Raw genomic sequence first — 23,092 nt, 5'->3', positions numbered from 1 at the left:
TCGACGAAACACTTGTTTATGCTTGAAGATTTTTACCTTTCTCTATTGGCTAAAAATAGTATTGTGATTGGATTTACATCAGACTGGGTAAGTCAGTTTATTCATGTATCTGATTTTACCTTCGCTTCCATTTCGATTTTTAAGAATTCATTTCTAATTTGCAACTGGGAAGGGCTTGCTTTAGGGTTTTTTCCACTTCCTGCATATTTTTCACATATGGTAAATCGAAGGCTTTCACGTGCTGGAGCTGCGTTAGTTGCTTAAGCTGCAATAATCCATGATCGGTAACATTGCCGCACTTGGAAATTTGTATTTCTTCCAGTGTGTTGGCTACGTATCGTAGCTTCCATAGCGCTTGATCGTCAATGTACACACAGTTGTGTAGTACCACTTTCCGAAGTCGGGTCAACCCTTCGAGATGATCGAAGCCGATGTGCATTATTCCCGAATCAGTTCCATCGAGCTCCTCCATTAGCACCGGTAGCGATTCTTCTGGCAGCGCGTTAAAGTGTACGTGTGTTCGGTTGTCCTTGACAAATTTTGCCTTAGCCCCATTCTTCAGTAACCATTCGGCACAAAGCCGATCGGGACCAACCTTCTTCAGCCGGGCACGGTCCACACGGTTGAACATCATATTCACCCAGCCCCAAAAAGGTCGTTTCAGGGATTTTGTTTGCACAGTCACCTGTGCCTCCAAAAGCACGCCCGCGGTCCTTAGGGCTAGCATTGTCTAAAATTTGAGACTAAAATCATGATCTAGATAAGATACAGGTGGCCATTCCTTCGTTTAACACAAACTTACAGAAAATTCTTATTATTCCTGCAGAAAACCCGGTGATGTACCGGCACAGAGCTTTGTATTGCACTATTTGACAGTAATGTGTAAATAAACACAATGTTGCATAATCGGCCAGGGAAAAAGTAAAAACACAGCAGTACGCAGAATCGTGAACCTAAACGTTTAGCAGTATCGAAAAAAAAAATCACTCACTAAAAATGGTCAGAGATCTACAAAAAAAAACACAAAATGTTAAAAATTATTTGAATTTTTATTTCATTGTTATATACTCCTCTGCATAATACCTTAATATGCTTAGGTTTCTAAGCGGGTTTGTTGTACGTAAAACATTTAACGAATCATTTTTCCTTTGGCGACCCATCAGCATTCCGTGGTGTACTACTTTGCTTTGTACCCGTTGATGTGGAAACGATGTTGAATTTTTGCAGCATTATATTCCGTCCTACCATCGAAGATGCAGCGCTCGCAGCAGAAAGTGCCGAGGTGGTAGTTTTGATTAAAATCTTATTACTTCCGACGATCGGAATGCCACTGGTCGCGCTTACACCACCTACGGATGTGCCCTGCACAATGCCCCCACTGGTTGTTTCTTTACCAGCCAAGGTTTTTTGCAGCTTATTTCCGCCGTATGAATTGATGACGTTGATGGTCACTGGAGTCCCAGTTTGTTTCACGCCACCACCACCAGCAGCACAGTTAACAAACCCAATTTTGCTGCCAGATAGTAACTCGCCCAAATTCTTTACAACACCACTGTTGTTCACGGTGGTCGTCAGCGGTTTGGTTAAAAGAAGCTTCGTAAATTTGGTTTTACCCCCTGCCCCAGTCGTCACTACCGTGCCCGTAGTGTTCGGTGGCGACGCGCTGGATGCGACAGCTAGGGGGAGGTTAATTTTTGTTCCCACGGGCATTATCATACTGGGATCGACGGGTTTTAGCGTCCCCTTATTGATGACTACCAACTGTTTCGACTTTCCAATCGCTAGAGGCATAGCCCCAGAAGGTTGTTGCAGCGTAATGAAACGATTGCCTGACGGCTGCACCGAAACGACATTACTTTCTGCATTTCCAGACGTCGGAGAACCTCCTTGTGTTGTAACGTTGGTTGTTGCTGTAGCTGCAGCAATGGTTGGCCGAATGTCTTGCTTTGGCTTTTCAGGGGAACCCTCTTGAATAACTCCATCATTATCGGCAAACACAATTGGAAGGTCAAAAATGTTTGTCTCGGACAAATCCTTGGTGGCTTTACTAGCATTTACATCTCCGGCAGAGCTGTAAACTGTTGGTGCAGATCCCGTACTGCGTACGATAGTAAACTTTGGCGGGCTACTAAGTTCAGTCGAAGATATGTTACTTTCGTTCATAGCTGGACTTGCATTTCCTATCACGGAGACGACCGGTTTGGAGGTCGATTTGATGGAGTAAAACTTCTGCGTCGTTCCGGTCGCTGGTTTTAAATGAATGAGTTGATTAGATTCGATCAACTTCACATTCACATTACCCTGCTGTTGCAACACCCCCGTGGACATTGTACTGTGTGCCGAATCTCGCTTCAGTGCAGGGAGCACAATAGGTGTGCTAGCTCTGGCGGAGATGATCTGCGTAGCACCAGATTCATATTTCAGCACCTCGTCGCTATTTGCGAGCGGAAGAATAATTTTCTCACTCTTTATTTGCTTCTCAGGTGTTGTTGGCAAAATACTCTGAATAGCATTGTCCAATGCATCCTGCGAAGACTGCGATGTAGATTGGGAGAACTCTTGGCTGGATTTGGTTGGTCGTCGATTATGTGACTTTTTATGTTGTTTAGAATCAACTTTATGATCCTGGGCGTGCTTTCGCTTGCGCTGCGCCGCCAGATCGGTTTCGTTGCGTTGTGTTTGGGTCTCCGTTTGGAACACGCCATTTACGAACTGTCCAACCACACCGGATTGTTTCGTTCGTGGCGGACTGACCAAGCAGTTTGTAGCAAACTCTGCTATCTCGTCAGCCACCATATTATCCACCATAGACTGGGTAACTCCTTCAATTTTACGTTTCGTTTTAGATACACGAAGACATTCGTCTGCTGCTCCCACCACGACAAGTGATGTTTGGGTAGACATACGATCTCGTAGCATTTCTATTTCTTCATGGCTACAAAATAAGAACGGTGATGGAAATTCGTTTTAGTATCAATTTAGCTACGGTTGGTGCGTCAATAAATTAGCATTCTTACCTGGCGCGAGCAGAATTTTGACCAATGACGAATAATACAGGACAAGTAATGTCAACAATGTGATCATCAGGTGTACCACGAACTCCGTTGTACGTGCTGTATGAAAATCCCAAGCAAATAACACAACTTACGGACTCTACCAATCCGATCTGCAGGGCAATAGCCGAACCAGCATCAAACCCCACCAAAATAATGGATCGATTGGGTGTGTTGTTGCGCACATGTTGTATTTTAGCGCGTGTGGAAGTTATCATATTTTCCGCTAAAAGTTCTAGCGGTTGTTTATCAATATTTGTCTTATTCTGTGAACCTTGTATTGGTATCACCGAAGACATCGTGGCAAACAGGCTGAACCACTTCTGTTGGCGAGCCGTCGGTTGCGAGAAATTGGGAACCGATGGCACTATAACGATGTACGGCTGACCGGGTAGTTTGCGGTTTTTGTGCGACACTATCGGTTCCCATGGCTTCTTCAGCACCGGCCCGAGCAGCTCCTGGCCTACATTGAGTGAGCTACCGAAGATCATTTTGTTCACCAACAGCGGCAGTTTGGCGTGCAGAGTTTGCAATATATCGATGTAAATAGCCAAATATGACGGAGGCAGATTTTCCATCAGCAACACATGGAGCCACTGCGTTAGTCTTGTTTCCCACGAAACGCTCGCCAGTGACTGCCGAAGCCGGCTCACCGATTTATCAATGACCGTGCGACGATGCACTGGCTCGTGTTGCTTTTCCGTGTTTGTTAGCCTTGCCAGACGGTCCATATCCAAAAGTCGTGCTACACGATCGAACAGATTAAACTGTTGTACAGTCCATCCGAACCTGAAATCGATACGATACGGTTAGCAACAACGAAAGTTGAAAACAAATTCAATACAATTCTTACGTGTTTACTCGTTCCTCCCAATCTTCTTCATCCGACACGGAGTTTCTAGCTGTAACAACAATGTTTTCACTTTCCTGCATAGCCCGTCGTGCGCTTTCCTCATTGTATGACGGAATCGGTGGATTATATGACTCCTCCAAATCGATACGCTCATCGTGCGAATGCGTGTGGCACGAGGGACACTGTGGCGGCCGATGTATCATCAGTGTACGAGTCGTTGCGGTTTGACTGCTTTCCAGCAGACGAAAATCTCGCGTATAACTATGTTCCATGATAGGCGTCGTCGTGATGTTTGCTTCTTACTTCCTTCCCAAACGCACTCTTCGAGAAACCGGCAAATATGTGTTTGCTGTGCTGCCAACAGTTGATAAAACGCTTTAAACAACAATGCTCAAAGAGGTTGTTAATAATACACGAAACTATACCAGGAACAAAGTATATTAATTGCGTTTTACAAAACACTACACGAGAGTATGCTTTTAGCTTGCACAAACAAAATAGCGTTTTTCACGAATGAAGGCGCACTTTGACGCCTCGGTGGTCATAGTGAATGACATTTCAAAAAATACATTTTAGAACATGCGGGATCTCCATTCAAATTGGGGGAACAAGATTTTTGGGTTTTGCATTGATTTGTTCTTGAACAATTTGCAATAAATAAACGAATCAGCAATGCAAATGATAACGCATTCTACGCTCATATTATAACATGACCCAATCCTTGCATCGTGCTTCAAGCATGGCGTCCCTTTTCCCAAGTGAAACAGTGTTGCCAGTTTGTGAAATAGTTTTTCGTACGCATTTTGTGTTGGCACATCACGGACTCCAAACTGATATTGGTTATTCTCTGTTGTTATTTTCATGCTTTGTTCACACATGCTGTTATTCTCTCCATCGTTCTTTCCATATATTAAATATTTCAATGCAGAACTGCGAACAATTCGTTGAAGTATCGATGAAGATGTGTGCCAAGGTAGCTACGCACGTCTGTAATGTTGTACACACCTTGTAGGGGATTGTTTTGATTTTACTCATTATTTGGAGGAAAGCGCGTGTACAGCTGCTGGCAAAAATAGTTACCTATTTCATCTAATTGCAATCCCAATCAACAAGCGAAGATGGACTCTTCTCCGCGCATTAAGCAGGAACCAAATATGGATTCGCCATTCATAGAGAAAAGTAGCAAACTAATTAGCAGCGTTCCTATGGACGCAACAGTGAAAACGGAGCGCCTACAATCATTCCGTGAACCGCGGGATCTCACTCTTGCCAATGGGCGCCCAACAAAACCTCCGGTAAACAAAAAAGTCTACACCCCAAATTTGAATGCAGTGCGAAACAAAAATACGTAAGTTGAGAGGCGTACGTTGATAGAAAAAAGTTTACTGTGTTTATACGACAAAATGTTATCCATTGTAGAGACGTAAAAACAGCATCCACGGGTCCAAAAAGTAGAGTTAAGACTGATCGAAATAAAAATGATAAAGATACGAGGAACAAAAAGGCAACAATGATTCAAACATCTGGTATCTTTTCGGATGGTTTAGCTCAACGTAGTCTGATCCGAGCATCCAAATCCGGTACGTTACCCCGGTTTACGGCCCTGCATGATGCAATCTTTTAATTTTGATTTATTTATCTCTGCAGACAAATCTAGTTCTTCGAAGGAACCGGGAGACTCAATTCGGAAACCTGTGTTTGCGAAAGCGGACAATAAAATAAATGTGGAAGTTGAGCATAAACTGATACAAAATTTGTACAACGATAACGAAGATTTAGCGGATCTGGATCAAAAATTGGAAAACGGATTAAAATTTCCAGTAAAGCTAGAAAACTGTGAGTTAAGACTAAACCATGCCCATCATCCAGCGTCGCTAATCTGCATGCTTTATACTCATTTTAGCTGATTACAAAATCAAACCACCGGAGGTTAAGGTGGAAAATATGGCAGAACCCATGTTGGATCCATTGAACTCGGTTGAAAACGTCCTAGCTGGCGAACAGTCAAACAAGATCTTCCTTTTACAACTTCCCGATGCATTACCCGGAAAAAGCGATAGCGTCGACAAAGGTGTACCAAATGGCAGTGATTGTAAAGTGGAAGCTACGGTAAATGGCGAAGATGCGCCACAGTATTGTACAGTTCGTGATTTGGCAGAAGGTTACATCGGTAAAATAATTAGGTATCGTTCGGGAAAGGTAAAACTAAAGCTGGGGGAAATCATGTTTGACATCAACCTCGGCATGGATACGGGATTCTTGCAAGAATTAGTTTCTATCAACACTAATCAAGCAGAACGCAATGGCAACATAATTAACATCAGCACTATCAACGCAAAGCTGAATGCATCCCCAGACTGGGAATATTTATTCAAGAATTCTACATGAAATATACGACACTAGGCGGATATCTAGCTTTGTTGATTGGTTTCTTTGGGCGTAGTATCCGCAGCTCGGTGCAGATTCCCATCACGGTCTAGAGCAAAGTTAAACGTGGTTGGTTGCACTAGTGCCAGTTCGATCGCCTTGTCGATGTTTTCGCGCGTGATGAATGTTTTCGACAGTTCTTTCTCGATGCGCACCTTCGCTTCAACCTGCTCCTTTTTATCTATTTCCCGTTGCTCCTTTAGGACTAGCCTTTCCAGTATGTACTCCTTGCGAGCCGCCCGTTCTGTAGCCAACCTTTCTTCACGTTTTACAGCTGTTTGCTGGTTCCACTCGTCGTTTCTGCGCAACGCTTCCTGCCATTCCGCTTCCTCTTGTTCGGGAGTTTGCAGTACTAGACCGGCCCGAGAAACTAGCTTGTACGCTTCTACTTCATCCCTCAGAAAGTTGCGTACCGCTTTCATTTGAGTGCGATAGTTATTGTGCAATCGTTTTAGCTCTTCTATCTCCTCCTCGATCTGTTTCTTGCGTTCCGGCACACGAAACAGTTTGCTCTTGGCTGTACCGAGCCAGCGTGGTTTTCGCCGAAAGCGAACTGTGGTGTATTGAAGAAGTGCCACTGCTCTCGATTTTGTAAAAACACCAGAAAATGCCGCCGCTAAGTTAGCCATTACTAAGATACTTTTCTTCACGGTAGATTGGACACGCTTGTTGACTCTCTGTCGATATTGAATAACATTACTTTGAAGTATAGATGCGAATGGGATTGAAATGACATTAGAGGAATCCAAATCCCAACGCCCGCAATTTTCAAATTTGCAAGGGCTCCAATTCAAGGATAGAACAAAAATTTAATATTTCAAGATCGGTTTCGGTTGAAACACAAAGCAGTTTAACAATTTTTTTTAGCATTTATGAACAACGCCTCTTTTTATGCGGAATGCTGGAAGTGGAATTGGAAGCAATTGTCAAAACAACTGTCATCAACGCGCGTTGGGACGTTTTGTACATGCCAAAAGGAGCCATTCCGATTATCCGTGGCGCTGAAGTGTTGGGCCAATCCCACGGATAAATGAGATTTTATTTCTTGTATAGCTTCCGAAGAGTAACTTTGGCCGTGCGGAGTCCGCCTCGTTAACGTAAATAGTTTCGCATCCCGTGTATTCTGTACTGTACACTCGAATTATCTGGTGCGCAGATTCAAATGGTAACAGTTTGTTGTCTTTTACGATAGATATAAGGCACACGGTTATGAACAGTTCGTTAGTGACGCGTTGTTACTTCTCCGCAATGTGTATTGAATACAGAGGTTCGTCGTATGGAACGGCACAAGTAGGTGTGTGCGGTGCAACGAGAAGAATGACAACTTTGTGCCGACCGGTGTTGAAATAGCTTGGAATGGTCACAAACGACTGTATTGAGAAGTTTTGACGCATTTTACCATCAGACCATCCCGATTAGGTATGCAGTAGTGGGAACTGTAGTTGTAAAGGAAGCAGTTGTACTGGCAATTTGAACTAGATATGCAAAGTACGCCAACGAAAGTTGCTGGTAGTGATAGAATTTACAGTTTCGATATTTCATGCTGTGCCTGTTGCATGTGTGTTAGTGTGTACGTTGCTGACTAACGCCAAGTACCGATTATATCACCCCTTTCGGGTACTATTTCTCTCGCACCTTTCCCCATCCTTGGGCCACCCCTTTGGGTGGGGTCTTGAGCGATCTTCTACCGCAACGTCAGAGAAACGTGCCTGACAGCCAGCAGAACGAACGCGATCAAAGCAAAGATACCAGCGTAAAAAAACCGGGTGCGTCCAATGGTTTTCACGCCGCTTGCTTGGCTGTGGTGGGAAGTATTCTGCACTTACGTGCGCGTTCGGGTTCGGTAAACCCTCAGCAATAGGCGCGTGTGTGGCTTCTGTTGTGTATACGTGTATGTGTGTGTGTGTGTATGTGTGTGCGTGCGTGCGTCCGTGTGTTTTGCATACAAACGTACGGAAGCAAGCAAGAAGCGTTCGTCCCCGCATTCGGGCGCGTACGATTTTCCGGTGGCCCTGCCGGCGGATGTTGCTGTTGAATGTTTATAGTTTTTCGTGTGCTTCTGCACTGCCTAAGCCCTCGGAACGTTCCGTGCCGGAAATTATAAAACCGTGACTGGAAAGAAAAGATCATACCACATATAATGGAGCTGCAAGCCAAAGTTTAGAGTTTTGCTGCTGCATACATGAACGGTGAAGAACGATCGAAAAAGTGCAACGTGGTCTTTACTATCTTGTTTTACGCTGTGTTTATTAGATATTGTTCCCTTTTTTGCAGGTGTTTGTGTCTAGTTTCGGAAATAGTGCCTTGTGAAACTTAAGATGCAAAAAGATCAATGAATTTTGGTCTTGTTCAAGCGTCGCCAAATCAGCGAACTCGCCCGCGTGTAACTGCAAGTGGAAAGGTGAGTAGTATGGGTGTTGCATGTTTGTGTTTGGTTTGTTGTGAATCGAAAAGATGCTGCGAAACACCTGTTGCTTTGGATGATGGGTTAGCAGTTTAATTGAATATCTTGTTCTTGCCCAGCTCAAACGTCTGCCACCTTTTATTTTCATAATAATAGCCAGGCCCTACATTTATCATTTTACACACTATGTCACAAGCTTCGCAAAAGCGTTTCTACCGTTAATTAAATGGATTAATTGTTTTTGTTAAGACAAAAAAAAACATTGGCCAGGACCTAAAAACGTTGAAGCATTAATGAATATTTAGAGAGTCGCCCCATGATTACAATGACTTCTCATTGATGATTCATTCAAATGACTCTTTTCTAAAGATTCATTCAGCACCACAGCATTTGTTGTTTTGTTCCAAAGTGTGCTCTGTGTACGAATCTTGTTTCTTTTGGAGTGTATCGAAGCTTTGATACCGTGTACCCCGATGATTTCATAAATCATTCGTTAATTCTGTTCAAACTCGTTTCACAGCGTAAATATCGTGTGAAAATAGATAGAACTTTATCAAAAGTAACTACCAAATTACAAAACCGGGCAGCGGTGGAATCGATGGGAGTAATTAGAATAAGTCACAGTAATTTATGTTCCTTTAAATGTACTTTGCAGAAAATCAAGATCATGTTGGGAAGGTGCTGGTGGTACAGGATAAGCAAGAAAATGGGTTTTCCTGCTTGGCAGGTAGATATTCACTAACCCGAACCGAAAAAATCCCAAATGTTGGATAGAATTACAAGTGCATCACACAGAGAGGGTGAGATACAACCGAGGCGACAGGAAGCACAGACAAACATTCATGTGTAAAGGGAAACAGTGCAACGGTATAGCACGATGCGCATCTATATCCTTTTGATTGTACAATGGAATGGTACCTGTTCGTTAAACATGGTTGATAAATTGTGTACGAGGTACGAAAATAGCAGCGAAGATATCCAGTTTTGTGGTAAAGTGTGGACTTTTGTATGAAACTGTAACGTGTAGGTATTTGTATGCGATTTGTTTTTGCTTCTCCCCGTACACATGAAAGTGGATACGTTCTTGCGCATTTTTATGGTTTGATCGTTCGGTTTCACCCACCTTCCTGTTGCCACATTATAAATCTTTTTCGTCTAGTGCTTTCAGTTCTTAGTTTTAACGTTAAGTGAAGCACTTTACATACATTGACGATAATCGGTATGTGATTATCGAGAGCATATATGCTAGGATTATTTACATTAAGTAAATAGTGTTTGATACACATTATATGTCAGTCTTATTGGGGTCGGTATTCGTCTAAGCGTCGCTTATTAAATTAGTGAGACACCATCACATGGATGCAATGGATCGCGTCCAATCGGGTGGACCGTTTCTTCTCAACCTCCAAGTCGCTGTTGCATGACAATCATCTCAATCAATAATCATCTCCTAATAAAATAGTCATACCCGAACCCGCAGTTGTTGATCTACTAATAAGCGTCAGAGCAAAGGTTGGTTTTCGTTTGATTATTTTCCGCCGATACCGTATGTATCACACATTTACGATCAACGTAATGATCGAAACACGACGACGATGGTGGTTTTATGTTGTGTGAACACACTTGCGGTTACCTTCCGTTATCCACCCACTCGAAACGTCGATACCACCAAGGGTTGGAGGAACGCATCCTGCACACGATTCTCGAATCACTTTAGCTTGCCCTGCTCTCTGCTTGCTTTTTTATGTTGCACAAAGTTAGTGCACCACCACCCCAATATCATCCTCCCCCTTTAGTGTGCAGCCATTTCCTTTCGTTCCCGTTCCGTCACTTGATGTTAGCGATGACCGACCGTGCTGGTGATGATGGTGTGGCGTGTCATTCATCGGGAATGATGTCATACCTTTCTTCGTACCAAATTACTTGCTCACCACCACGTTATTTCTTCATGCTGTTGGGTCATTTTCATCGCCTCCCGCATACTGTGGCCTCTGTACCGCCAGCAAACAATCGAGAAGCTTAGACCGATGCTAATTTTCATCCACCCCCAGTTGCTACCCTTCAGGCTGAGGCGACGTTTTGTTTGCCGTCGAGTCATTTCGGTATTAGTATGTTTAATATCATACTTTCACGTTATGATGCTTAACTGGATGGGGTTCTGCTGCAATCAACTTTAGGAACTAGGAATACAATATTTGCAGTTTTTGCTCTATATTTGCATATTAATTTCGTCAGGTTTTGTTTGCAGAATCATGACTAAAAAATCTTTTTAAAAATAGAAAACAAATCGAGAGTGACGGCGCACCACCAACATCTTTGAAGAGGACAGAGCAACGGGACGAAACGATGATTCTGAAAGCGTGAATTCGAACGGGGCGCGCGTATCAAATGGTTGTGGGGCTGGATGTGTTTGCTAAGAGCAGTCGGCATTTTAGCTTAACCCTGCCCAGCTCCTACTTCCCGGGCAGAGGAAGTGTTTATTTTCTAAACAAATTATGTACCGCAATTGTATATCAGATCGCTATTCGGGAGAGCCACGCCAGTGGCGGAAGGAGGATGCCGGGTAGGAAACAGGAGGTGTACACATACCCGAGATGGATGGGAAGGGGTTTCAATGTTGCCCAAGAAAATGATCGTTGATGGATGATTGGGATAGGATGGTTGGATGGGTTGAATAACCGGTTTCTCAAAGATCGAAGTGATTTCTTAGTAAAATGAACCCGAATTTGATACCTTTCCCAATGTTAGATACATTGCATGTACTTGCTTGCAGGTTGTTTTTCTTTACAGTTTATATTTTTGTCATCATTTAAAGATGATATTCTTAAACTGCGCTTGTTACTCCAAGGTGATAGATAGATGATATCTATTTTGTTAAAAATGTTTGTTTTTCCATCGGTGATCGGTGATCGGTTTATAAAGTCACTGTTATCAGGGAAAGAGCTCTACTTTCTGTACTTAAGTATAACATTGGTCAAAATCGATCGATCCATCATTTTAATAGTTATGCCAGCTAGAACGCTTCAATGCCATAACATAGATTAATCATTGAAAACACACACGGTGCGATAAAAACAATCATTATGTGCATTTGTTAAATCGATTTACTAATATATATATATTATTATTCTATCCATTTCAGACATCAGCTGAATCGCTACATGGTCTAAATTGCTCTTGAGAAGCTACGTCGTATCGGAGAGAATATTCGTTCTTTAGTAACATAATACATCGAAACTCTAACCCACAGTGTGCCTTTCACAATACCTTTAAAAGTACAACTGGGAAATTAAACCAGCATCGAAGCTATCGAAGACAGTGACTAAATCCGTTAAAGAACACATACTTTTCTCAAACCTAGCATCATCGCGATTATAATCCGCAAAGCAAAACAATCGATTGGGTAGATGAACTTCTCACTGAAGTAAACAATTCCACCCGTCTTCAATACAATTCGTTCATACACCTAATGTAAATAGGGGCAGAGGTGGAAAACATTATAGAAGAACTCGTAACACAGAGCATCGTGCAGAAGGAGCCGGAGAAAACCCAAACTTCATTCGAACGAAGCAGCATCACACGCTACACGGCTAACAGTGAAAAAAGTGTAATCTAGCGAAAAGCGATAGAAGCAACATAAAAGTTGCTGGCATTTTGTACCGAAGCAAATCCAGTATCTCCATCATAATCAATTCGCTCATCGCAAACGCTCGGCAAACAACAGTGAAAGAACAATGCTGAAGTTTATACGTGGAAAAGGCCAACAACCTTCGTCGGAACGGCAGAAGCTGCAGAAGGAACTGTTTGCATTTCGTCGGGTAAGTTGAGTTTTGTTGCTTAGCTTTACACTCTAATGCGCTCCACTTCCTCCACAGCTTGTTTGAGGCAAACTTGCATTGCATGCACACATAAACACAACATTTGGTGTGCGCAGCAAATTGACGCATTCGCCCGAGTTCACCCAGGGATAAGTTGTTCTTTTTCAATGTTCCAAGAAAGATATGTCTCCAAACTGTTGTGAATTGTACCTTAGATCAAGATTGCAACAACCAGAATAGCCGGACAGGCTGGTTCTTCACGAAAAAAAAGAAGCGTCATGTATTCGTTTAGTGACCTCGTGCGTGCTTCTAACTTAAGTCACGTAGATGAAAGTTACCTCACTTAATTTCGTTTATACTTTTTTTTGTATTTTACTGCCAACCGGGTGGCTATCTCTAACTTATTTTTTTATTCGGAAGACATTTTTTTGCTTCCATCTCCAACTCATATTACAGACGAATAGTTAATTATTCTTAAGGGTGCCATGGTTTAGCCGATATTTTAACCCATAACAAGTGTGTTCCTTAAGAGGTCGAATGTTATCGACCACACGAATTGTCTTGGGTTCAACAGATTAGTGATCATTGTTCATCAAAGCAGTATAAGCGAAATTATTTATGAAGTCGCTGGCATCCCTCCGGTTTAGAACCGTTGACGAATCACAAACAGTATTGACGTATTCGCGAACACAAACTTATCTGTGATCGTTATAAGCTGTAATAATTGCATAAACTACACATAAATTAACAATAGGACTAGATGTGTGACGCTGTTTGATAGTTGGCATTTTTTTAATGTCTGATGTTACTCATATCTTATAAAACGATTAATTGAATATGAAACAAGTCTACTAAAAACAGTAAAGCGAAACAGATAGGTTCTATCGTACTCTTTTAATTTCAATCTCATGTAAAATACGATTGAATCTGGTGCGGAAAGTCAATTAAACCGCTGAGAACCACTTGCAAGTGTTACCACACCTGTGCGTATCGGATGTACAGATGAATGAATGTAAAGCTGCTTACGCACAATACGTGAGTCATGAGAATAATTAGCTACTCACCGAATGCTACTCACATGCATATGCTTAATTGTGTGTTTGTATTTATGTTTTTTTTCTTCTACTGACATTGCACAACTGTTGCGCGTGGTTTCCATACGCTGCGTGTGTAATAATAAACAATTGACACCTTTAGAACAGTATGGCCTAGCACCCTTGAAATGTGTCTGAATTGTTAATTATGTTACTTTTGCATTATAGATAGTACGCGATGTGTTTGTGATAAGTCGAATTGTTCTACAAAGTGGAATGTTTTTCTTTAAATTTCTATTTGGTTTAAGAACGAATTTTTGGTAAAGTTTAGTGTAAAGATAACAAGCATTTGCTATGCTGCATTTGACCTTTATTTTGTAAAAAAAAATAAAGTCTTCCAATCTAGTAGGCAAATTGTGTGCATCATGAAAAAGAGATTTGGGTATCGGTTCTGTATTTGCAGCAGCTAACGTAGGGTTGAGTTAAATTATGCCTGGCCGTCCATGCGCCTACGCATCAGTTCCTTTTTGAGATTGGATCATGAACCGTACAGCTTCACAGCACCGTGTAAACGGAGAAAACAAAGAAGCTCAAACAAAAAAAAAACAACAAGAACGAATCACTGTTCACTTTCTTCTATCCTTCTCTCTTTCGGAGATACACTTCCGCTTGTTTCATTCGATGAGTTCTGTAGCCGTCGTTAACGTTTTGAGGTGGTGGATCTGGAACGGACCGCAAAATCTCTGACTCCGAACTGTGTTGGCGTCGTCGTGCGCCTTTCGAGCGTGTGATGGCAGAGGGAAAAGTAAACTAACGGGTTTTTAGCGGTGTGCCTTCCTCAAATGTCCCATCTGCGAATGAGTTATTCCAGAGCTTTAAAGCTTGTTAAATTACCACGCCGGACGATGAAGATCGTGGTTGGGTGCGCGGGTAGAATGAAAGGTGCTATGTTTCGCCCTGAGATGATCTTAGTCTAACTCTTGCTTGGTAGACCGAGTAGAAAGGTCACCGTCATGAGAAGAAAGTAGGGGACGAAAAGATCGAAAGAAGTTTTTCCGTGGGTTTGCGGCGAATTCGGGAAAGCGAACGGTTTGGATACGTTAGTAAGGGAACAAAAAGCACGTGGATCAATAAAGCGATCTGCTGTTGAATGCTTGGCTAGTATACACTGTCCTGTAGGATAGGTAGACTGGACGACTATCATAATTGCGGCATTAAGCCATTGAATGTCACGACTGTTTCACCTCGACGAGCGTTTGGTGAGGCACATTCTCTCTCCATCTCCGCGTCGTGAAGCAGGATGATGAAGAATAGCAAAGTTATGGTCTAGAGAAGCATGCACCCTGAGTACGTTGTCGGGTGAGTGGGGTAGGAATAGTCCCGTTAGTCTGGAACCACAGTTTAGCTTCAATCTCGACAAAGCAAATCTTCCTCCTCGTGGCCACCTAGATGGCGTGCATCGCCTAGTTCTGCAAAGCATGCCACACCTTGAAGACCGACCGAACACCAGTGCACGGTGAAAAAGGTAAAGAAAATATCCGCCTTTTTACGCCATGGAAAACTGTTCCAACTTTACGTTATATTGCCATCAAGTGGTGGAGAGGTTTTGTTGTGTTAGGGTGCGCTTTAACCATATGTTGATACACTAATCGATAAAAGGAAGGGTTACTCGGCATGGTAAAAGTAATGCGAATTCAAACATCACTCGTTTTTAATGTCTGACTAGAAAATGTTCTGCTCCAATGCTGAAGTAAACGATACAATTTCAACTGTGTGACTACATGCCAGGGGACAGATAACATTGGGGAACCGTAGCAAACAAAATGTTACATATTTGGTAACGGGTAACGGGTGATATCATGCTTAACCTCGTTCTTCCACTTGAAGGTATTTACTTAAGATAACAGGCTCGAACCGAGTCAACGAACACTTTGCAAGGTGCACGCACCATGCTTCCTCAACTGTATGTTATCATCAACAATTTCAAATTGCTCTACATGTTTGCCAATGCCTTGTGGTTTGTGTGTAGCGAAAGTGTATTTAAAGTGCTGTCGCTTGGAAAACCTCAACCAAAGCGTGCCTTCCACATTGAAATCAAATATTGGTGTAAATGAAAGAAAGCTTATTTGGACATCATTTTGTTAAGATAAAATGTGCAATTTGTTCATTTTTTTCGTCCTAGGTTTGCTTTTGAATTATTCAACAGCATGGACAACTGAAACGATTGCAACATATTCGGTCGCGCTTATCGCTGGCATCGTGTCATTAAACGCGGATGCTATCAACGAAGGGAAGGTTGTTTCTGTGTGGTTTGAGCAACGAGCGCTTAATCATCGGGTTCTGTTTCGGGGTGTACCCAGGTTAGACCGTAGTCGCTTGGTACTTTCAAGGGCCAACTCTCGAAACGCACCACACCAGTCTGTGTCATATCAGATTCGTTGTCGTTATCTTTTGATTCACCTGTTCCTTTGGCAGTGTTTGAACAGCGATAAACCCCCGCACCCTTTTTTTTATCGATGGATCCGTTAACACACAACAGCTCACTTTAGGGTTGGTTTCGGTTATCAATACTCGGTCGGTGCACTAGCTACGTACGGTCCAGCCGGAAGGGAAGATATGGACCCTAAGATTTCCAATGCCGATAAATAGAACAAAAAAAAACGACCGTAGGTTTACAGATAAATTCATGTGGTGATGTGTGGTAGCTGCGGTGACCGTGAAGGAATCGACACGAAAGTACTGATAACGATTTTAGTATTTCATTGAACAGAAAAAATCGATCATAAAAGTGTAATGGGGTAAATTAATGTAACGTGCAAAACTATGTGCGTGTTGATGATAAACAATATGTTGCTTTTATTAACTTTTTTGAATATTTTATTCTCACCTAATAATTTTTCTTTATAAATCGAGTTTCATTCGAGTTTGTAATTCGTCATTTGCTTTATCTAATAGATCTATATCCGTAACAAAATGGAGTGCAACCAGAATAAAACATGATATTACCCGCAAAATTTTAACAATATTAATCACTTTTCTTCTTTTTTCCCATTTTTAGACCGCCCAGCATGGCTTCCCACACAAACCATCCGCCTTGGCGTACGACCCGAAAAGCAAGCTGATGGCCATCGGTACTAATAGTGGCGTCATCAAAGTGTTTGGTCGTCCCGGTGTGGAGTTTTACGGTCAGCATACATCGCCTGGCAACAATCCGGCCGACTTAATCGTGCAAATGCTCGAATGGATCCCAGGTACAGGACGACTGCTGTCGCTAACGGCTTCGAACCAATTGGTTCTATGGGAACCGGCTGGCACGTTGCTGGTTGCTATCAAGAACCTGGCCTTTGACGGCAAGCTGAAGAAGATTTCTTCGCTCTGCTGTTCGTACATGAAGGACACTGTTTGGATTGGCACCGAAGGTGGCAACGTGTACCAGTTCGACGTGCGCAGTTTCAGCGTTAAGGAATCTGTCATCTATCACGATGTGGTACTGGAACAATTACCCACTTCCTACCGATTGAATCCGGGAGCGATTGAATCGGTAAAGCAGCTGCCCAACAATCACAATCTGCTACTGATCGCTTACAACCGTGGCCTCGCCGTCCTGTGGGATCTGGAGAGTGCGAGTGTAAAGCAATCTTTCATATCGCCCGGGCACGGGCAAAGCGTGGGATTGTTTATCGCACAGGATGCTACCCAGTTCACTTGGTATCATGCGGATGGATCGTACGCTACCTGGGACTTGGACAGTCCGATACCACCGGAAAACCAGAAGTACGTCCCGTACGGTCCGGACCCTTGCAAAGCGATCGATCGCTTGATTCGGGGACATCGTGGACGGTGTGAGCTAGTTGTCTTTTCGGGCGGAATGCCTCGGTCGGCGTACGGTGAGCATCAGTGTGTGTCGGTGCACTGCAAAGACGGTACAAAGGTGGCTTTTGATTTTACATCCAAAGTAATCGATTTCTTTGTAACGTTCAACGATGTCCGGCCGGAACAGGCGGAAGTGTTAGTGGTGTTGCTGGAAGAGGAACTGGTTGCGTATGATTTGACAGATGAAACTTTACCACAAATCAATGCGCCCTATTTGCATTCTTTGCATGCATCTGCCGTCACCTGCAATCATCTGGTGTCGCAAGTGTCACCAGATGTGTATGCCAAGATCCGGCTGGCTGGAGAGCTGCAGATGGCCGAATATAGTTGCAAAATTTGGCCCATCACCGGAGGTATTCTGCCGAATGAACCAGCGGATGATGAAGAGCTGCCGATGGAACGAGACGTACTGATTACCGGCCATGAGGATGGATCAGTGAAATTTTGGGACTGTTCGGATGTCTGCTTGACGCCGCTATTGCACGTCAAAACCGCACCGCTGTTTAATAATAGCGACGATTTCGAGAGCAACCTGAACGCATCGACAGAACAGTTGGATGATGGCGAACCTCCATTCCGTAAGGCTGGCCAGTTCGATCCCTACTCGGATGATCCTCGCTTGGCAGTGAAAAAGGTGCAATTGTGTCCGCAAACGGGAACGCTAGTTATTGCTGGCACAGCTGGCAACGTAGTAATGGCAAACTTTGACACACCGCCTCACGACCCAACTGATGAAACGCAAACACAGGGACCGTTTAAAGTGACTACGATGAATTTAGTGAGCGATCGGGATGGATTCGTCTGGAAGGGGCATGACCAGCTGAAGGTGAAGCGCACACTGTTGGAAGAAAATGCGTCTATCATCGAAGGGGTAAATTTTATGGGTGTTCTTCAGGTGCTACCACCAGCTGCCATCACCTGCATTGCTATGCAGAGTAAATGGTCACTGGTTGCCGCCGGAACAGCCCATGGTCTCGTGCTGTTTGATTTCAATAATCAGTCTCCCGTGCTGCACAAGTGTACTCTAAATCCGAATGGTAAGGACACGCTATTATGCTACTAGTTGGTGATTGTTTTAATTAATATTCCTTTGTGCGTTTTTTCCCATACAACAGATCTCACCGGTGCCGGGGAAACACTTTCCCGTCGGAAGTCTTTTAAAAAGACATTACGCGAATCCTTCCGCCGTCTGCGCAAGGGTCGTTCGACAAGAAACAATCCAAATGCCGCCGGTGGTGGTGGTGGACAACATCCGCAGTCGGCTGCAGAAACGCGTCCGGTAGAGCGTCAAATCGAGGCTCGTCCAGTCGATGACGGCATGGGATCGATGGTGCGCTGTTTAACATTTGCGCTAACGTTCATTACCAATCAGAATGTGTACATTCCGACACTTTGGGCTGGTACAAATTCCAGCTGCGTGTCGGTATTCGTGCTACATCTTCCCCCGAAACAGCCTGCCACAACTGCAGCTTCAGCAGAAAATGGAACTGACGATACGGTACAATCGGTGGCCGCACCGCAAGGGCCTCCGGTTACTGGTAAATTGGCCAAGGAAATACAAATGAAACATCGTGCTCCGATCATTGGAATAGCGGTTGTTGACAGTGTAAGTGATGCGATGGTGAACGGAAATAGCGGTGTTTTCGAATTTGAAACCTTATTATTTGAGATTATAATGTTACCTTAATTATTCCCCCTTTTACAGAATGGCGTTCCTTTGGAATTCCAGAACGTCCCTGGACCGGCACCACATCGAGTGTTGATTGCATCGGAGGAACAATTCAAAATTTTTTCGTTGCCGCAACTGAAACCGGTCAACAAGTACAAGCTAACCGCACACGAAGGAGCACGTGTACGGCGCATTGCATTCGCTACATTCATGTGCACGGTTCCGACTTCTTCTTTGGTGCACTCGAGTCCTCCGAAGTCCATGCCCAAACCGGTCACATCGCCGCAAGCAACAGAACAACCATCCACCGACAACAACACAACAGTGGCGAACGAATCGAACGTTGGTTCGGATGTGACGAATCATTACGAAATAAGTTTACTTTGTCTGACGAATCTGGGCGATTGTCTTGTACTGACTGTCCCGGAACTTCGTCGTCAGCTGAATTCGGCTGCAGTACGCCGGGAAGATATCAAGTATGAATGTTTGTTTCGAAAGTGTTATTTTATGTAAAGTTGACATTTGTTTTGCTTTGAATTTATCCTTTCAGTGGCATTTCATCGCTCTGTTTCACAAGCCACGGTGAGGCATTGTACATGATGTCATCTTCAGAGGTACAGCGGATCAGCCTTTCCGCTACGAAAGTTATTACTCCGAATGGTATGATTGATGTGGAAGATTGGTCAACGCCGATCGAAAATGCTGCCGAAGAAGGTAACGATCAGGAACCACAAGCACAAGAAAACCCTGAAGGTGAAGCTTCAACTGAGCAGGAGGTTGAAAATGTTTCCGGTTCCGTTGCCGCTGCGAAGAGCGAACCATCGGTTTCACGCGAAAAAGAAATCGGTAGCGCGACCGCACTTACAAATGGCACTTCCAACCCGAGACTTAGCAATGGTGTTACTAGCGGAGATGAAGCTTCGCCGAATAAAGCCAACGAAACGATTACCAGCTCGATTGGTGACATAACGATCGATTCCGTGCGCGACCATTTGAATTCTACAACGACGACCCTTTGCTCTACCACGACTGAGGAAATTGTCGGTAAGATTCAAAATCATTTCGCACACTGTACCAACACCTGAAGGCGCTGCTTTTTTTGTTCTCTTTCATTTAGGTCGGCTGTCCGTATTGAGCACTCACACAAGCCAATCTTTGTCCACGGCCAAGAACAGCGAAATATTGAGCTTAAATTCATCGAACATAACCAACCTGAAAGGACTTGGGTAAGGAGAGATTACGATATTGGTTGTTAATGATATTTAATGTTTTTTCGTACATTTTATAGCGATACGACAGAGAAAACATCCAACTCGGCAATCATAAAATCAATCATCACCACCGTTAAGCATGGTTCAAACGTAACAAATGGCGAAGCGAAAGAATCAAACAGAACGTCCACAACCACCACTACCACCACAGCGACAAGCACGTCCGTCAACGGCAACGATACAGTTCCACCGCCGCTTCCAACGACGGCACCGCCACTTATCACTGTGCTCAGAAAAGAAAGTCAATTCTAAGAGCTTTCAACGCTGGTGAACGCGCTTTTCTTTACTCACACCCCAACGCGGTTGTAAGTGAAAATGGTATGACGAATGGTTAAAGTTTATAAAAACCGAACGGGACAGTATTTTGTGTACTGATGCATTAGTATTCCGAAGGGGCTGTTACAGATGTCGGGGCGCTAATAGTAACTTAACTCGACACACAAGTATTAGATAACTTTCTTATCATGTGTCAACTATACCGATGACAAGCATTGCTTTAAGCACGAGACATTACACAAGACGTGTGTGAGAACAAACCAGAAGACACAGAAGCCGTCACCAATTATGCCTTTCCACGCGCTGTTGATAACACAATGAACAGTGAAATAGAAAACATTAACAGCAAAGTAAAGGTTTCGACTATCCCCTTAATGCCAGGTTATTATATGTTAGCGATAGAGAAAATCCTTTGTCAGACATCTACGACCAGAAAAAAAAACAATAAGGCAACGGCGTATTTTATTAGATCTATTCTTACTTCGGAGCTAAGTTTTTAATAGATAAAAATATATTCAGCTGTTCGAACTAGTACGAAGGAGTAAACCAATGCTCTTTCTTCATACCGTTTGTAGAACGCAAAGAATCGAACGATCGTTGTAGTTTCATTGCCGAAACTGGCCAAGTGCGGCAGTGCCACAAAATGGGCTTCGAAATTAATCTGCACAACACTCCACAGTTTTATTCACATGTGGAAATCAACACACCCAATCCATATAGTGATGTGTGTCCACGGGTTTCGGATGATGTTTATGTTGTAAATCCATCGATCATTGCGGAAATGAAGTAACGTGACGGCCTTAGCGAAATGGAAGTAAATGATAGATTTCTTATCCTTAACAATAACGAATATTTCTTATTATATGGGTGGGTAACGTTCCATCATGCCAATCTGTTGATACCAAGTGAACGGATTTTTACAACCGTCGTACCAACAATGATTCTTCCCAACGGTAGAAATTACTGCATTCATAACCGTTCCGTCTTCGGTTCAAAACAATTAATGTTAATGTTGCAAACGAAGTAAAACATTCTTTGGTGTTTAATATAGTATAGTATCGACATAGAGCATAGAACTGTTTACGAACATCTGTGAAGCAAACAAAAAAGAGAAGCACAGAGCATTTTAAACCTTATACAGTTGGTGAACTTTTATATTTTAAAACGAAAATTATAAGAACGTTTGATTTATATATTTCTTTTTTTTATTTTTAAGCAAAACAACAATACGTTTTCGGAAACTGAAATTACATGTGTCTATTTAATCGCATGGAAACATGGAAGTGTTTGACGAACTGGGTGTTTTTTTTTTACTGAAGTCCGATCCGAAACAAATCATCTCAACTAGTAGTCCAACAAGTTGGAGAAAGTTGTCAATATACTTAAACCAGCATAAAAACACAATTTATAACGTTCGTATGGTAACGCCCGTATGGTTACTTTCGTGTCGGAGGAAACAACTTGAAACAGTGGAGGATCAATCCGCTTGGAGGCCCAGGGCGGAATTATAAATGGGGCCTCTAATTTTAAAAAAGGATGAATTTGGGGGGCATTGAGGCCCTTGAAATGAGGCATAGCTAAAGGCGCAGTAAGAAGGGGCATTACAAACATTTTTTGGGGCCTCCAACACGGCGACCAGCTATTCCGTCTACCGTTTGATCCGCCGTTGATCCCTTTTCTCAACTCAACCACGAATCCGAAGATCAAACTATTAAATAAACTTTTAATAAACACACAAAAACACTGTCCACAAAATACTTCATATAAACACGTATGTACGTATAAGCGTTTAGAAGAAAGCGTCGCCACCAGCAGATGATGATCGCGCCTCATAATAGCATGCGGTTTTATGCTGAGTATATAGTTTGCATGAATATACCGGCGAGCTGAGCTGTGCCGGTGCCCGAAGGACGTGGACACCGCTCAGCATACGACGAGGCGAAAAAGGAGCAGTACAATAGATGTTAATATCACGTATCACATATATCAGCAGATTGACTCGCGGTACTGTTTGCCTCCCACATTTCCACATTCCCACATGGTTATTCTTCTTCTTGATAACAATCTTTGTGTTATCAACAGAGGCAACAACAGAGAGCAAAATGGAAAGAATTAATCACCGTTAGTGTTTAGTGTCCAGCTCACAAAAGCTAGAGGAGCGCACGGTCTTTCAGTCGCCATTACATATTATTTGTAAGCGCTTTTCCTTTCGTCGAAAGTCTCCGCGCATGCGAGCGGAGCCACCAAAAAGCGACCAGTTTTGTGATTTCTGACACCAAGAGAGCATCCATGAAAGGAGATAACATCAATCTGATCCGCACAAGGATCCGCCATGTTTGTACATGCCGTTTGCTCACGTTATCAGTCACTGTGATGCTATTGATCAATTAGAGATCTTCTACGATTGGCTATTA

The 23,092-nt window shown here is 43.1% G+C and overlaps 5 protein-coding genes across 6 annotated transcripts; 2 read left to right on the top strand and 3 right to left on the bottom strand.

Moving 5' to 3' along the window:
• Positions 1-100: 100 nt before the first annotated feature.
• Positions 101-864, bottom strand: LOC128298094 (ATP synthase subunit s, mitochondrial). The gene is made up of 2 exons (XM_053033829.1): positions 803-864; positions 101-743 (listed from the first exon to the last, which is right to left on the bottom strand). The coding sequence occupies exon 2, from the start codon at positions 725-727 to the stop codon at positions 140-142; it is 588 nt and encodes a 195-aa protein (XP_052889789.1). The 5' UTR covers positions 728-743; positions 803-864; the 3' UTR covers positions 101-139.
• Positions 865-1,037: 173 nt separating this feature from the next.
• Positions 1,038-4,372, bottom strand: LOC128309941 (KAT8 regulatory NSL complex subunit 3). The gene is made up of 3 exons (XM_053046456.1): positions 3,907-4,372; positions 3,018-3,842; positions 1,038-2,935 (listed from the first exon to the last, which is right to left on the bottom strand). The coding sequence occupies exons 1-3, from the start codon at positions 4,176-4,178 to the stop codon at positions 1,138-1,140; spliced, it is 2,895 nt and encodes a 964-aa protein (XP_052902416.1). The 5' UTR covers positions 4,179-4,372; the 3' UTR covers positions 1,038-1,137.
• A 553-nt stretch (positions 4,373-4,925) lies between these two features.
• On the top strand, positions 4,926-6,314 carry LOC128296809 (DNA-directed RNA polymerase III subunit RPC4). Its single transcript, XM_053032296.1, has 4 exons — positions 4,926-5,254; positions 5,326-5,486; positions 5,554-5,742; positions 5,810-6,314. Exons 1-4 carry the CDS (start codon positions 5,025-5,027, stop codon positions 6,292-6,294), a joined length of 1,065 nt encoding a protein of 354 aa, XP_052888256.1. The 5' UTR covers positions 4,926-5,024; the 3' UTR covers positions 6,295-6,314.
• On the bottom strand, positions 6,219-7,177 carry LOC128296810 (probable 28S ribosomal protein S26, mitochondrial). The gene has a single exon (XM_053032297.1). The coding sequence runs from the start codon at positions 6,960-6,962 to the stop codon at positions 6,318-6,320; it is 645 nt and encodes a 214-aa protein (XP_052888257.1). The 5' UTR covers positions 6,963-7,177; the 3' UTR covers positions 6,219-6,317.
• Positions 7,178-11,889: 4,712 nt separating this feature from the next.
• LOC128310086 (lethal(2) giant larvae protein) lies at positions 11,890-21,948 on the top strand. 2 transcript variants are annotated; one of them, XM_053046633.1, is made up of 7 exons: positions 11,890-12,555; positions 16,648-18,499; positions 18,578-19,068; positions 19,168-19,607; positions 19,682-20,175; positions 20,249-20,357; positions 20,420-21,948. In XM_053046633.1, the coding sequence occupies exons 1-7, from the start codon at positions 12,472-12,474 to the stop codon at positions 20,652-20,654; spliced, it is 3,705 nt and encodes a 1,234-aa protein (XP_052902593.1). In that variant the 5' UTR covers positions 11,890-12,471; the 3' UTR covers positions 20,655-21,948. The 2 variants fall into 2 exon arrangements, with proteins under 2 accessions (XP_052902593.1, XP_052902594.1); XM_053046634.1 differs by lacking the exon at positions 20,249-20,357 and having other exon boundaries at positions 21,112-21,948.
• Positions 21,949-23,092: the final 1,144 nt, after the last annotated feature.

The sequence above is a fragment of the Anopheles moucheti genome, chromosome 2 (assembly GCF_943734755.1).
Source record: "Anopheles moucheti chromosome 2, idAnoMoucSN_F20_07, whole genome shotgun sequence".
In the NCBI taxonomy this organism is placed as follows: Eukaryota; Metazoa; Arthropoda; class Insecta; order Diptera; family Culicidae; genus Anopheles; species Anopheles moucheti.
The sequence above is the reverse complement of the archived record's forward strand: the minus strand, read 5'-3'. Positions and strand labels throughout refer to the sequence as shown.